Raw genomic sequence first — 16,554 nt, forward strand, 5'->3', positions numbered from 1 at the left:
TATGTGAACTAACATGTAGTATTATTCTTGTAAAAAGCAGAAAGTATGCACCAGGGAAAAAGAAAGCCAAGCATTTAACCTTTCATCATATTGAAAACTAAAGAATGTATACGTGTATCATGGCTTTATTTCCAGAATTCAGGTTCTATCCCCTCCTATTAACGTTGTTGAGTTATAATAGACGTGAACTGCATAAGTTACCAACAGGAGGGACTTGTGACCCTTATACAGTTATACGGCGGTACCTCAAAAGTAGTTGCACATACACTACTTGTTTGTGATGACCTCGAATACAATATTTTACTTATAAATATTGGTATTTCAAACAATGAATGCTCTTGATTATCCACTATCTACAGCATCATGTGTCATCTATTACATTCTTTTCACATGAATACAGAGTACACTGTCTGATACATTGTTTGGGAGACCAACTGGCTCTAGGGAGTGAAAGGGAAATGAAAATCATACTATTTGTATCATAACTTGTAACATCTAAGCTGTCAAAATCCTAAATCTATACATAGAATCAAAAAAGTTTTGTTAGTATTTGAGGTTACCTTTTGCTGCTCAAATTCAAAATTTTCCAGCATCGAGTTAGTTGTAATACTAGGCAAAGTCCCCTGATTGCTTAAATCAGCATAGGCTACCCAAAGCTCAGGAAGACTGCTAATCTCTTTTTAAAAAGGTTTGGGGCTTACTGCTTGCAAAAGTTAACCACACAACTGTACCGGTAAGGTAGAAGAAGATTGATGGTGCAAACAGAGCAATCTACACCACCGTAAAAAAAAAGATCTAGAAAGTTAAGTCCAAAATCTTATGTAATCAGTGAAAGTAATGGGAAAGAATTAATAGAGATGAAAGCTTACACTCCATGAATGTGTTATATCAAGAAGATAACCAGTGAGAGCAACTCCCACAATTCCAGGTACTGCTCCTACCGTGTTGGTAATACCCTGAGTTCAAAAAGGTTAAGACTTTTCATCTAATGTTTAATTCATGTGATTTATAGATGGATATGCCATGAGAACCAAAAACAAAGCTATATACATCAACTATGGAGGAAAATCTTGTATTGTTGCAACCGTCCTTCATGTAAATATTAAAACATATAAACTGGTATAGTCTTGATTCTTGATTTCAGCTAAAAGCTATGATGCTTTGACTAGAACTGGGACTCTGAATGATGAAAATACAAATTTTCATCTAGCAAAATAATAAAGCAAATTGACAGCTAAATGTTGCCCCAGTGCTAAGGCATCCGTCCATCTTATTGTCCGGTCAAGGATTCAAAGCTTGTATGCATGTGTGAACTGAATAAGGAATGCGATGCATTAAAAAAAAGGAATATTAAATATCAGCTGGAGCTCAATCAGCTTTAGATCAGGACTTTACTAGGAATAATAATCACAGCTTTAGATCAGGACTAATAACGTATTGTTTGAGTGGCCATGAAGCTCAATCAACCATAAATTGAACCACTAACAAATCAGTTAACTGGCAAGAGAACACAGGCTGAAGAAATTAGATAATTACTTTAGTTTTGCTTGTTTTTGCAGGTACAGAGCATAGATTTGAATTTTGGCTCCTGCAAATTTTGGAGTGATACAATGCGAATACAAAATTAATTATTGGCTTCTATACCACAAGGTTCACAAAAATTCATTAAATAGTTTATACACAGAGTGGTCAATTATGGTTAAGCTTTGGAGTTAGGGTCTAGGATAATGTACCTCTACGTATAAAATAAGAAGATCAGTGATAAAATACCTAGCCGAGTATGATTTAAGCATTATGCTCTTTTTATTATTAAGGGTGAAATAAAAAATGCTTATTAACTCACTTACCAACAGTATGCTCGCATATTCAGGCGATATGTCTTGATGAGTACAATAAAGTCCTACAGCCAAAAATTAAAAACTGTTTACATTTAACAAAAAATAGGAGCAATCTGACATGCATAGTTTTGCATACCAAATCAGGCCTAGGTTCGTACCTGATAATGCAAAACTTGAGAGTGCTAGGCCACCTGTGAGAATTGCTACAACCTCCCATGGAGGCAATCCCAGGTCCACAGAGGAAAGAGTCATACAAGCTGCAGGAGACAAAAAAGCAATAGTTTGGCATAGCTTTCGCACCTGCATGTATCATATTGCAATTATGAAAGTTTAGTTGCGCAGACTTCACACAGCCTGTGTTAGAAGCTTAAATACGGAGGTCAAACAAAGAGCAATCATTTATTTCTAACAATTATCTTGCCTACAATTCCCTTATGTTTTATGTCTCCGTGTTTGTGAAAACAAAGAACGAAACAAACTGAGATTAATTTCTCAAGTGGAAGATATATGGAGGACATGACTCGGAATAAATATGATTACAACAAAGTATCTACAAACTTCACCTTAAACATAAGTGATAAAACAACAAAATAGTTACGTACACACACACATCTCTGTTTGCATACCACAGTAGTTTCAGTTCCACTTGAGATTAACTTATCTGCAACTTGTGCTGCAATGCTAGTCACCATAATGGAAGCTAATGGAGGTAGGACAGAAACCTGAAATAGAAAGATATATTTTTATTAAAAAATTGACTCATGTGTTGCATGAAAATCTGCAAACAATTAGATATAATTTATCAATGTGTTGTCAGCACTACAGATAGGCAAAAGGATCTATGTCCATCGAATATATGAAAGAAAGTAAAGTCACGCAACTTCTGTGAATTCATGTTTATGTTTTTTATGCCTCTGCATCCCATCTATCCATCTATGCGGTCCTATGTAATATCTTTTTTTTAGGCACAAACTTATACATAAAATGTCTTCTCCCAGGAAGTAGACTGTGTATATAATTGAAGGAGTAATTACAGTAAGTCCGTCCATACAGCCAGACAGTGTAAAAATTGATAGGCGGACTTGCCCAAATTATCATCAACCCTTTCCCATTTAAATAATTAATAATAGAACACATATTGCCATTGGGCCTGAGGCCAGACTGGTATGATACAAGTCAGGGGAGGCCAGACTGGTATGATACAAGTCAGGGGCATAGACACCGTGGTGAAAGTGGGGGCAATTAACCCCAACGAAGATGCAATTACATATATACATATTATTGTTTTGACTTTTGAGGATATATTAATACTAATTTAATTCTTAAAACTAAAATTTCGACCCATGCAAGTAAAAATTGATCCTTCATCTTTGGTTAAGATCAATCACAAGAAATTCATGCACACATTTGCCTTGCTAATTAAGAATATTCCCCAGGCAAAGCCTTGCAGATAAAGTTTGATCCCTTATCAACCCTTCTTAAAGAATTTGAAACTTTGAAGTTTGACCTCACTTACTCTTATTTGGTGATTACACCCCTAGTAACAACATTAGTGTCAAGGTGACATTTTTATATCAAAATTATTGTATTAGAGGTCAAAACTAAATGTGCAAAAAGTTTGGTAAAGGTCCATCCAGCTCAGCCTCTCTTTAGTGCAGGCTAAACAATGTAGCACGATAAAGTGATGTCCCTTTTATCACATGGTGATTTTTAATAACATATTTTTTATTAACTCGGTACAAGGTATTGAAATCTGATTATAGTAGATTGTTACAATATATATTGATCTGTCAAAAGGTTCATCCAGCAAAAATTCTGGTAAACTTATCATGCATTTAACAAATTAACAGCCAACTGATTGAATAGGTATCTATTGATAGAGAAGTTCAATAATTGGACAAGGAAAATGTCATTGACTTACCCATGCAGCTTCTGTCAGATTAAGATCTAGCACCTCACTGCAAATGATGACAATTGACATTTCAGTTGTACGAAATTAAAACTATAATATAGGAAAGAAAATAAAAGCACCATGTGCTTTTCTCAGGAGTTGAATTTATGTTAACAGTGTTGTGTTTGCTTGGTTAATATGAAATGCAATATCTGGAAAGATATGTGCAGCATATATTCCTTTATAGGTCCCTCTTTTAGTTTTAGATACAACTTATTCTTTCCAATATACAGATTAATGTTTATGCTTTTCTCCCCCTTGGCATCCTTCACAATTACTTTATGAAAGAATTACATAGTATTATGTCATTTACTCACCCTTTTCATGTTTTTTTTCCACATCTAATTTTCATCACATAGTTTTACATTTCAAACTCCATCCATTCAAACAGACAATCAAGGTATTATTGTCTAGTAGCATGGCACAAATAACCAGTCTATTGAAAAGTTAGGTGACAGTGTGTACTTTTTAACACTCTAACCTCACTTATTGCAACTGTTGACAACTCAAATTGGATTCTAATAGTATGGCACAAATGACCAGTTTATTGAAAAGTTAGGTGACAATGTGTCACTTATTGCAACTGTTCAGAACTCAAATTTAATTGGGCAAACTTACTTCTTTAGAAGTCTGGGTAGCTTACTAGAAAGTTGTCATGCTCATGACCCCTTTATAAATTTATGTATTCTTTATAGGCTGACATATAACTACTTGGGCTTACCTTAATAACTGCTACTTGTAACCAAATAATTCTTATGACTTACAAGTAGTACTTTTTACTTATTAGTTAGAACTTTTTTGATAGTTCAGATTGACTATATATTAAAAAATAAAATAACAATTTATTTTGTGAAATTAGTCAAATTACATGGCACATTTATACTAATATTTATCAATTTAATTTACAAACTTAACATAAGCCGTTGAAATGAAACACATATTCTGCTTTTTTAAAATTCAACTTATAATTCAGTTTTAAGCAGTAAGTAATTATTAAATTAATGTTTCTATGGCCTGCAACTTAGCTCACTAGAACTGTAGAGGTTTCTTGAATCTTAATTGCAGTTGTTTCAGTGTCACAAATTATTAGAGTTTTGCATCCTTTGCATTATTCTTCTATCAATCACATAGAACATGTTATAGTTGGGACAAGGCATCGTAAAAGATCTGACACAATAAATGAAAATTACCAACTTATAATTGCATTATATACCTGAAATAAGTAGGTAGCCAAGACAAACAAGTGTAGTGCCCCCAACTTCCACAAAAATGAGCATAAATCATTGCCCATACAGCTTTACTTTGAAAAAAAGCTTTCCATGGCACCTATGATTAGCAAAGCAAGCTTAGTCACTCATCCAAAAAAAGACAGGGCTGTTAAAAGTGACTTGTAATTGTTTTTGAACTTAATTGAGCAGCATCTTATTGATCAAGGAGACATGCACCATGTGATATCAGCATAAAACTAGTTCATAAAATTAGCCATAGACTAGAGTTCTGGTTTCTATATAAGATGTACAACACACATAACTTACTGACCCACTATCTTCCTGAGATGCGAGGAGCTTGACATCCATTTTTCTCGCTTTTTATTGACTGGATTGGGAGTAGTGGACTGGGTACCTATGTGTAATATAATACTGGAGTTTACCGGAAAAGTTGGTTTCTTACAAGCTAGAATTTATGTAGCTCGCAAGACATAATTAAGGGAATAATTCAAACATGACTTCAAACTATGACTAAGTTTTTAATCTCATATATGTTCGCGAATTTCCCTGCTAAAAAGAATCCTCCACATTAATGAACCTCACAGAGGTTCCAGAGGATAAATCTGCTTTTATTACTAAATCAGGAGCCAATTGGGCTTGCTGAAGTGCTGATAATTCAACATTACAGCCTAACTTTTAGGTAACTGAAAGTAATTTAAATTTCTTAACTTTAGAATAGCAAGAGGGAGAAGTTACAACCGAATATCAAAATAGCATGAGAGCATGCACTTTAAACAAAACTTGAAGGAGCATCGACTTGATTTTATACGCTATAGAGCATGAATTTTTAGAGTTTTAAGGAATTCATCAGTGTTTGACATGACTGACTGTAAACTTATACAGTATAGCAGTGAGGGAAGTAGAAATTGCTTGCTTAGGAGGGGGGAGAATGATAAATATTACTATTTCTAATCACCCGAACCATTAAAACTACAAAACTGATTATATACAAAAAGCCCATGATCAAGCAAAATCTAGTTGGGAACCATTGCCCATGATCAAGTACAAGAAGTGCTGAAAATTCTCCCAGCCTTCGAATATATCATTTCCACACAAGTCAACAATGGTATGCAAGTCCATGAATGATGAAGCCAGACCAAGGCAACGAAATTGCAGGCTATTTCCACAAATTCCCCCCTCACTGAAACCCTCCATAATCATATGGGATAAGGGAGGGATGACGTTAAGTATGTCAAGGTCTCGGAACCCCCAACTCACTCGCTCCATTAAAGAGCATATCTCGTCCAAAATTAAACTAGTAAAGTAAAAATATTAAAGCTCAATGTGGTTTTATGAATAGTTTAATATATAAAATAACTGAAGCCCGTAATATTTAAGCTGTATCTTGAGTTACTAAAATCTAGTTATATGGAGAAGCAAGTAAAACACCAAAAACTAACAAGACGAACAAGAATCGATACCGTCTTTAGCGATTCACTTAATTCATCCAGAGAAGTGTTTGATTTTTCTATAGCTAAAGATTGAGATCCTGAAATGAATAAGAAATTGTTATGACACAACAGAATGACTTCAAGTTACATATATGCAGGCCTGTTCTCATTCAAATATTGGTCTGAGAAAATATCTATGGAGGGTAATACCGGATATATTTAAGAACGTGATTCAAATCTTTTTTTTTTCAAATCTTTCCTCCTATTTACATTGTTTCCCTATGATTTTTATTTATTCCTTTCCATTTTCTCTAACCAAACACAACCTAAGGGTATAAATCCACCTACAATAATCCCCTCCCCCTTTCCCAATATTCATTATGGTAATCTGTGACAAAATTTTCTCAGTGGTCAACAAAACCTAGGGACCTAAAGTTAAGGTAAGCTTTTTTACAAAAAATTAACAACATAAGTTAGCCAAATCTTGAGGTCAAAGACTCTGAGCGTCAACTATAATAGATGTGAAAATTTATTAGAGGATGAAGCTATGCTTACTTGGAGCTGTTGCAACATCCAGAGGTGTTTCATCTGTTACTAACTGAAATCCCAAAAACCTTCAATATTTTGAAAAATATCAAATATTAGCCTTGGTAAAATATTCTTTTGAGCTTTTCAGTTTCAAAAGAACAAACAAATCTATTCCGGATATAGTGACCATATATCCAAGGAAGAATACCTTCTTTCATTTCATATTAATGTTCCTTATTTGCATATTATAATAGCTAAGTTAAGCATATATATATATATAGCATTAGAGCGACTAGCAGACATCTGATAATGAAGACTTTTATTAAGACATTAAACAGACAACAATGCTTCACAGCAATAATTAACTTTATTTCCTAAGGACAAAGATCATTTAAATATAAACCAGAGCCACTCACCAGGCTACTCCCAGAAGGCCAAACAAGTAGAATACAGAGTCCCAACCAAAATTTTGAATCAATGGAGGTGCCAATAGAAGCCTGCAGTTTCCACAATGTTAAACATGACCAATTAAAAGCAGGAAAAAGCATTCGACAAACTTTGCAGACTATGCTGGACATCGTTCATATACTTACGTACACGTTAATTTAAGATCCAATGGTAGTATCTAACCAGGCATGTTGTACTGACTCTTAAGATATTGGCGAAAATAATTAAAATTAAAAGTTGTCAGGTCAAATACCCATCCACTTGAGGCAAGTCCTTGAACCAACAAATGAGACAGCATCAACAATTCAGATAAGAAATACACTTGTTTTTACGTTTAATGTTCACATTATGATATATAGAAAAGACTATAGTGAATAGATCAGAGACTACGCCTATTTATCACCTTTTTTTAATTGACCGTGTTTATAACATTTTAAAGATGCATAATTCATAAAAGATGTATTTATTGAATAAAAAGAACTCCCACCTACCCGAAGAATTTGTTTAAGATGACATATCTGGTCACAAGAATCAGCAACTGACCCATGAATTTTCAAGAAGTATAAAATGTGTTTTAAAGGAAGTTAGGGTACTAAATACAGATCAAGGATTAAAAAAACATTCCTTCTACGTTCAGTATTATCATTTATAAATTTGACTTAGCAACAAATGAACGTTTTCGTAATATAAAGAAAACTAACATGTAATCTTTCTAAACAAGTCTTCCAAAACCATGCATTCTCATATGCTTTTATTTTACACCCAAATCACTTGGTTTGTTAGTGCTGAACTCGCGGAATACCATAGAAAGAACCTCTACTCGGATAAACTTTGTTTCAAGTGATGAAGTGTATAAAAGCTTTTATAGTACCCATAATAAGTGTTTTCGTATTATGGATCGTATAATATATGCCATTTGACACCCTTCCCCACCCCATCATATCACGAAAAAAAAATCAAAATTTATGCACAACGGAAAGTTATTAAAACATACCCAGCAACGCTTCCAACACTTAAACCACCAAAAACAAATGATACAGCACGTGAGCGCTCATCCAATGGTATTAATCTGCATACAGTGTTTACAACACAATTACAACTACGATACTGATACAGATAGATCAAGATATGTAGGTATATTACAGGTATGGATTTTCATGGGAGATTACAACAAATAATCATTTTGAACTAAATTTGGAAATGTAAGATTGCATAAAGAACAACAAAATCAGCTGAAGAAGGTCAGCATTAAGACACTTACTTTTATATATATATATATATATATATATATATATATATATATATATTTCAGACAACACTGAAATGCTTTTTAAAAGAAACAAACCAAAAATAGACAGTATAAACAGCTTAAAATACCAGTGACAAGCTTTGTTAAGCAGGAACTACTTGAAAGTTACAAAAACCTCTTCACAAGTAGAATATATATAATATAAACACAGTCAGTAATACAATATTCATAGCATTGCATGGGTTGGCATAAGGTATCTGCTGACTGTGTTCACCATCTTACAACAAGAATTTAGTATACACAGCACACAACTAGTTGTCCAAAATCCAAATCTATTCTATTCAATTCTATAAATTCTTGAAAGAAAAGAAGTACTTGGTGGAGTACTATATATACCCTGGTTTTAGGACTTTGTTTTATAACGCTGCCTTTAGACAACTGGATATACAGAAGCAACAATTTAGAAGTATAAAGTTTACTTAGAACTTCTCTCAGAAATAGTTGATTGCATGAATTTAAATACTCAAACATTCATGCCTCCACTGAGACTCAAAGCCCCAAGCTCGGGTTAGGAGGGGGGTATTCCCTAGACTACAAGACTTGGTATTATTTAGTTTTGGAAATGGTCCATTGCAAAGTACTCGCATACATGTATCCCTACTTTGGCTCAGTCCCTCAACCTAATTTTACTTAGAGGAGAGATCCACCAAACTAAAGGCACAGCCGCATAGGGATAACTAAGAACTTGTTCTGTATATATCTTAGATATTCCCCATTGCGTTGCAATTCAATAATGAAGAACCAAGCTAGAGGCTGAACCCAGCTAGAGGAAGTCAGTTAATCTCAGACACTTGTTGCTTCCTGAACAAAGAGAACTGGTACTACACCAAGAATGACACACTCCTGTTTCCATTGACTAGAAGCAGATGTTTAAGTAAGTTAAAGATACTTTACAGGTAAAACCATGAGAAAAGGTTCATACATATAGAGTTCGGAACTCCATGACATAAAAACAGGAACTGAGGGAATATATTGCGCAAAAACCTATTGGAGTTAAGTTTGTGTAGTACTATAGAAAGATCTCATACACACTTTCTTGGAAGTGGCACATACCTGGCAATCAGATCCGTGGCAGCTGATGGTGAAACACCTTCTCCTATTCCAACCTGCATGTGAAACAGAAGATCATGCTGAATCAGTACTGTTAAAGCTAGACCAGATGGTTGTACGATAAAATTTAACTAGTACGAATGAACCCAATGCCAAAGAGGTAGTTGATCAAAACGCACACCAATATAATCAGGTAAAGACATAAACATTAATCAACTTACAAGAATCCTAGAAAAAACTAGTCCAGGCATAAACCCAGCAAGTAAAGGGACACATGCTGTTGCCAGGGACCACACCAGGACTCCATATTGAAGAACCACTCTGCACCAAGACAAATATATGACATAAGTCACTGCTGAATGATCCACAACAAATGTGGGCAGATCCTAATGCATGTACTTCCATGATCAAAAGAATTATGATAACAGATAAAATATTCTATATAACACATATACCCTTGTCAAAGTAGCAGACAGTTAAGAATCAACGCCTAATTAAGCTACCCCCGCTATCCCAAATAAATGGTCCTCTGAATAAGTAGGCCGAAAGAGAAATTTGGAGACTAATGTCACCGACTTGTCGAGACATTTGGGAAAAAATGTGGTCAGCGGTTCTTTAGACAGAGGGAGTAAATATATTGATCCTAATTAAGAAAATAAACAATGTAGGCATCTTTTATGATTTAACCAAACAGCATTAATGTCAGGCATATCAAGCGCTAGGCCTGACTACTGACATGTTACATGAGACGAACATATAATCGAACCCATGTAATATGTGTCTGGTTTTCGTTTCCATAATTGGTCTCTGCATAAGAATTCAAATTGTATTTTCAACTGGTAGTACTGTTGCTACCATATGATTGACAATCATCTTATACATACTACTCCGTCAGTCCCGTTAACATTTTAGTTGGCTACCGAAATTAAGAAGAAAAACAAAGTTAGTAAATTAATGAGATTGAGACCTACTAAAGTTAGTAGAGGTAAATATGTTATTTCAGAAAATGGTAACAATTTGATGGGACACCAGAAAGAAAATTTTAACAAATGAATGTGTCAGAGGGAGTATTAACTTAAAAATATCAACATTTAGGTGGTTTGGTTGTAATGTAATTCTTTCGCTTGCTTATTCTCGACCAAACTTAAACACACCATGCCATTAATGAAGGAAGTCCAGTATTATTTGCCGACCTTTAAAATAAGTCACAACACTAATAACAAGCAATATAAACGAAATCTGATGGCATTTGTTAGAAAATTAAAACAACAGATGGACTAAATGAGTACATCAGAAAACTAACCTCCCACCAAATACCTTTGCAAGCCACCCTCCTGGAAGTTGACTCAAGGCATAGCCCCAAAAGAAAGATGATTGCACTAATCCAGCGACTGACGAATTCCACCCAAATTGATGCGACATCGGAATGATGGCAATACTCAAGTTTACCTAAACAATAATTACTCATTATATACGACTAATTCATTCTAAAATGCAAACAAATTATTTCGTGGAAGGGTACACATAAGTATCAAAACATCACAGTAGTCCAACTTTTGTCCAGAACAAATCCAATATCAAGAAACTCCATATTTCAATTTCTTTGAAAAAACAACCAACTTGACATCTTCAAGCATGGTCAATTTATACATATGTAAGGACTTTGACATCAATCGACCAATAGTATATACCCTGCCAAAACTTTTTATATATTTCTAAAAATTGTAGGCAATGCTGTTTGCTATATATTGACAAATTGATCTAATTTTTAGCATATTTAAGAAAAAAATGTTTAGCTATTACTACCCTTGGGTTGTGTCTGTTCGCAAAGATTATGTAGATTAGCATGTCAAAACGTTGATTTGAAATATTACAAACACCCAGTTTATCTAATTGAGTCGGTATTATTGGCCTCAATGATTCAGCATCCTTGTTAAAGTCCAAATGCTGATGCAATATGTTACAAACACCCCACTTTATCGAGTCAAAATCCTCGTCGACTCTCAATTTTGGCTACATCCTCGTCGTACTCACAGAAAAACTAACAAATAGTGCGCTACGCACTTCGGGCCAGGTAGGTCTCTTATACAATTTATAACATCTCAAGCCTACAACTCAAATGATATTGGAGCTTACAACCCACCACAGTCGAACGAGAGAGCTATCAACTTTATTATACATTAGTTGTTAACTCGACCTTATTAAGTCATTCGTACAATCTAATCAATGTGGGATCAGGGGTAGTTCTAGAATAGCGCGGGGTGAGCGTCCACTGCCCTCAAAAGTAAATTTGTTTGCTTCTTAGATGGTACAAAGTGATCCCATTGAATGAGCAATAACTTTATATGATTTTGCAATAAAGAATGCAGGAAGATTAGCTCTTTTTAAGTGAATTTGTTAAATTTTAGTTCTTTGTTTACAATCTATGGCGATAATTTATATTATTAAAAAAGTCATTTATTTCTAAATGTATAATAAAGCATTAATTAAGAGCCCACTTTTAAGATTTTGCACCTAGCCTCGAATTTCTTTGTCACGCCCCCATGTGGAAATTTTAGATATAATTCCTTCACTGTTTATGATGTATCCTCGCCTTATCATATTGAATCCTTTATAATAATCTAAAAACGCCACAAACAAGTTTTGATTACTTTCTATTTCCGTTCTGAGCATTACCGAATACAACATCTTACTAGGTATCCTATGGAAAATTATACTATAATGGGATAACAAAAGGATGAAATATTGAGATGTAACACAAAATTGATCCCATCAAACAAACTAGCGTGAAGACGTACTGGTTTGTTCTTTCCCCCCTAATTTGGTTGGAATATACTGAACATAAGTAAACTTATGCTACCGCAACATAGGATTATGCAATCACAACATTGGAGTAGTAAATTTAGCAAAATGTATAAGTTCAAACATATCATAAAAATCAAACTTGCAGCTCAAATGGGGTATTAATTAAAAACCTAAATTGAGAAAACAGTTGCAAAAAAATACCTTATCCATGTTACAAATAACAAAAGCCAGAGAAGTAGTGCCAATCATTTTATATCTTTGAGGAAGATTTTTCCAGTTGAAATCGAAAGTACCCAATATTTCAGATGACCCATTTGAAATCTTGGTGTCACTCAGCTGCTTAACCACTCTCTCACTAGTATCCACAACATCTTCTCTCTCTTTCTCTTTGATACTACAAGAAAACTTGAACTTGAACCTATGCTTCAAGGGCAGTAATGATAAGTTTGGGTTTCTAAAACAAGTCTTGAAAGTTAAAGATTGGTGAGTTTTGTGGTGAGGAAGAAGAGAATTTATGTTGTTATAATCTGTTCTTAAGGTGAGTTTTGCCATTGTTTTGTAAGTAATAAAAAAATGAGTTACAAAAGTGGAGGGGCTTAAGATTAAGAAGGCAAAATGGTTAAAGGTTTGAGAAAAACGTGTCTGAGAGAAAGAAAGAAGAAAAGAAACACCATTAATAGAGGAGCAAGAGTGGACACGAAACACAGACTTTGAGGCCTCGATTCACTTGGATTTCTGATTGTGGGACCCTTCCTAACTTGGAGTGCTATAATAGCTACTTTGTGTTCTTGACTTCCAGTAAGAAATAATATTATATGTGGCTCTCATACCACATAAAAATAGAGTATTAAAATTTTAAATTATAAATGTTAACCACTACAAACAGAAGTTACAAGATGACAAGATATATACCTTTTAACATTCTCCACAAATTAACTAACCACTTTAAAAAACTACAGCCTACAGGCATATATTTCTGCATGACATTCTGCACTTGTTTTAGAATATCTTGAAGAGCAAGCCTCCATGAGTCACCAAAAATGGAGAAAACACGAGAGATTCGACTGCCGTTAGCTTGATGAGAATGTTTATTGATGGTCCGGATGTATCCTCGAGAGGATCTCCGATAGTTCCACCAGTTATCGCGGGGCCTTGTGAGGGTCAGATCCTTTTGGGCCTAGTCGAAATGCATGCTAAGATTCACCAGCCTATATGGACAAAGATTATTATTAGTCATCTAGTGTTACAATTTTGTAAGTGGTATTCATATTCTTATTGTCATAACCAGGATAACAGGCATTTATGACGTGGTAATAGATTTCAGGTTCATGTATATATTACCTCAACCAGTAAGGAAGCATCGCACCTACCAGCAGACCGATGAAAACTTTGGGTGTCAGGACATCTACCACCGATGTTCCTGCTCTGCTTACAAATGCACCCAATAAAGCAAGGGACACGAGTGCTGCAAAACCAATGGTGAAGACCTTTAAAGAAAATAAGAACCAAATTAGGTTTCTTTATGTTTACAACATATATGACATGGTGATAGCAATCGCTAGATGAAATCATTCAGTAGCTGACTAAAATGTATCAGATGTAGTTACTTTCATAAGAACGGTATTTCATTTAGGTTGGTTTATGTGTATAGGACGAGCTCAATGCACATGCTGAAGAATATGCTGCCTCTGAAACTTTTTAAGGCGAAATGCATACAACTTCTGAGAAATAGCTGTAGAGGAGCTTCTTACCATCGAATTCATCTATGTTTATAATAATTGTGTAACAGTTGCAACAACCAAGTTCGATATCTTTCTGGCCCGGTTACTAAAGAATCCTGGTTACTCTTTGCAGCTATACTCTACTCTCACCCACATATACTAGATAGATTATGATGATTAGTGATAAGACTGGTACTGAATTACTCCCATCGTGTTGCTTTTGAGGAACCTTTAACATTATCTAGGTTTTATATTAAGAATTGACTTGCTTCATAAGGTTTCTTACTATCATAGACGGCGATTTAATTACTCAGATCCTGACTTTGATGTGGTGGTAATAAAACAACACAAAAGACGAGCTCCCAGTTGGTTCTACTTATCAAGCAAGAGTTTTAATCAAGCCTAGTACTAGTGTTGAATCTAATTGAATTTTGTCTATTTTGTATAAATGGGGTTAACTTACTTTCACAGTTGATATCTTCACTAATTACTTGCACTATTCGCTAATCATTATTGAATAAATCTTAGCTCATGTGTACGCAGAGCTATCCAGGAATTACCTGAGACAGACAATGGAGCAAACCAGGGAGAGACTATCAAGTGTTGCATACATACAGATCCAGTGGTACTCCAAATAACTGGGGGTTGGGGGTCCACACAGATGTTCACAAAATCCCGAAATTCAATCCGATCCGATCCGGAAAAAAACCCGAAAAGTCCAATCTGGTAAAAGTCCGGCCCGGCCCGTAGGCCTTAGATGGACTCTTTTTTCTCAAAAATCTCGCCCGGCCCGGCCCGAAACTTGAAAAACCCGAATCTTAAAAAGCCCGGGATAGAAGTCCGGTTCGCCCCGGATAAAAACCCGGACTTTTTGAAAAACCCGATTAAAAAACCGAATTTTTAATATAAAATTTGAAAATTTACAATACTTTTTATGATTTTTAAAATATTATATTATAATATTAGAAACAATTCAGGTATATATGATTATTTATATATTATATTAAAAAATAATTATTTATATCGGTGTCTAAACTACTCTATCTGATATATCAAAATATTATTTTCTTCGTTATTTAAACTACTCATAATTCGAGTTATAAAATATTAAAATATTTTTTTAATATATGAATAAAATGCCCAGTTCGGCCCGATCCGGCCCGGCCCGCGGGCCTAAAACGGACTTTATATTTCTTATGAAGCCCGACCCGGCCCGATTTTTAAAAAACCTGTCCCGATCCGTTTTCAAAAAAATCGGGCTTTTTAAAGCTCAAATAAACCCCGGCCCAATAGGTTTTTTGTGCATCTCTATCAGCATTTGCTAAGAAAAATTATTATAAAAATATTATTGGTATGTGAAATAGCAATCACTATCGTGTAAAAGCGTCATTTACTGGGTGATTTAGCGGTATTGTAATTATGTGATAGCGTTTGGATTAGTATTCATTTCAGATTTTAACGGATTATTAATAATCTATGTATTTTAAAAGATTTTGGTTGATTTTAATTGTTAGCCGATTTTGATGGAGTTGATCCAAAAATCTTGCAGATTTTGTGGAGTTTTTAAGAAATTTATCAAAATCTCATGTATTTTGAAGAGATTTCAAAATATTAAAAATGTACTAGCTAATCAATCAAAATCCACAACATTTTTAAATAAAAGAAAATCCATAGACTTTTGAATACCATCAGACGGATTTTTTAAAATCCAAATCGAATACCACCAAATTTTGATTGACTTTTTAATATATAAATTGAATACACATATTTTAAAAAGATTTTTTCTCATCCTTTGTTGAATACCTTCATATTTTAAATGATTATTTAAAATTCAATTTAATTAACCCATGATTTTCAAAATCCATAAAAATCCTTCAAAATCTCAATTGAATACACCATTTAGTTGTGAGTAAATCAAACACATACTATCCTGTAATTTTATTTCAGATTTTCATTCCCATTGTTAGTGATAGTGGCCCAATTTATCAGGCCCAATAGTTGAAGGCTCATAAGACAGCCATGGGCCAACCGTTGGACTAATAAATCAAAGAAACGTAACCCCCTTCAACATTAATCTTCCTCCCAAGTGTAACGGTTGAAGTATTTATACCCAAGGTTTGGATAAATACATCAGTCTATACACACAATCATATAAACAATTTTTACCTATAATGACAGATAGAATTTTGGTACAAACACAGCACTTGTACGTTCCATCTTACTCATAAAAGGTCAATTACTGATTC

The 16,554-nt window shown here is 34.3% G+C and overlaps 1 protein-coding gene across 3 annotated transcripts; it reads right to left on the reverse strand.

The window, feature by feature from the left end:
* Nucleotides 1–342: 342 nt before the first annotated feature.
* On the reverse strand, nucleotides 343–13,344 carry LOC141692457 (putative anion transporter 6, chloroplastic). Of its 3 annotated transcripts, none has more exons than XM_074497303.1 (15): nucleotides 12,789–13,338; nucleotides 11,086–11,231; nucleotides 10,004–10,103; nucleotides 9,786–9,838; nucleotides 8,418–8,492; nucleotides 7,393–7,473; nucleotides 7,004–7,062; nucleotides 6,479–6,546; nucleotides 5,003–5,115; nucleotides 3,760–3,796; nucleotides 2,441–2,560; nucleotides 1,997–2,138; nucleotides 1,848–1,900; nucleotides 870–956; nucleotides 343–771 (listed from the first exon to the last, which is right to left on the reverse strand). In XM_074497303.1, exons 1-15 carry the CDS (start codon nucleotides 13,137–13,139, stop codon nucleotides 670–672), a joined length of 1,587 nt encoding a protein of 528 aa, XP_074353404.1. In that variant the 5' UTR covers nucleotides 13,140–13,338; the 3' UTR covers nucleotides 343–669. The 3 variants fall into 3 exon arrangements, with proteins under 3 accessions (XP_074353404.1, XP_074353405.1, XP_074353406.1); XM_074497304.1 differs by having other exon boundaries at nucleotides 2,465–2,560; nucleotides 12,789–13,337; XM_074497305.1 differs by lacking the exons at nucleotides 343–771; nucleotides 870–956 and adding an exon at nucleotides 1,305–1,588 and having other exon boundaries at nucleotides 12,789–13,344.
* Between the last annotated feature and the right edge of the window lie 3,210 nt (nucleotides 13,345–16,554).

This window comes from Apium graveolens, chromosome 10, assembly GCF_009905375.1.
Source record: "Apium graveolens cultivar Ventura chromosome 10, ASM990537v1, whole genome shotgun sequence".
In the NCBI taxonomy this organism is placed as follows: Eukaryota; Viridiplantae; Streptophyta; class Magnoliopsida; order Apiales; family Apiaceae; genus Apium; species Apium graveolens.

Excerpts from the sequence above, each read along its gene's own strand:
- LOC141692457 (XM_074497303.1), bottom strand. The coding sequence starts at position 13,139 with ATGGCAAAACTCACCTTAAGAACAGATTATAACAACATAAATTCTCTT. Across the intron at positions 9,839-10,003 it reads TAGTTTTTTCTAGGATTCTT|GTTGGAATAGGAGAAGGTGT; the intron begins GTAAGTTGATTA and ends TTTCACATGCAG. Across the intron at positions 3,797-5,002 it reads TGGCTACCTACTTATTTCAG|TGAGGTGCTAGATCTTAATC; the intron begins GTATATAATGCA and ends CATCATTTGCAG.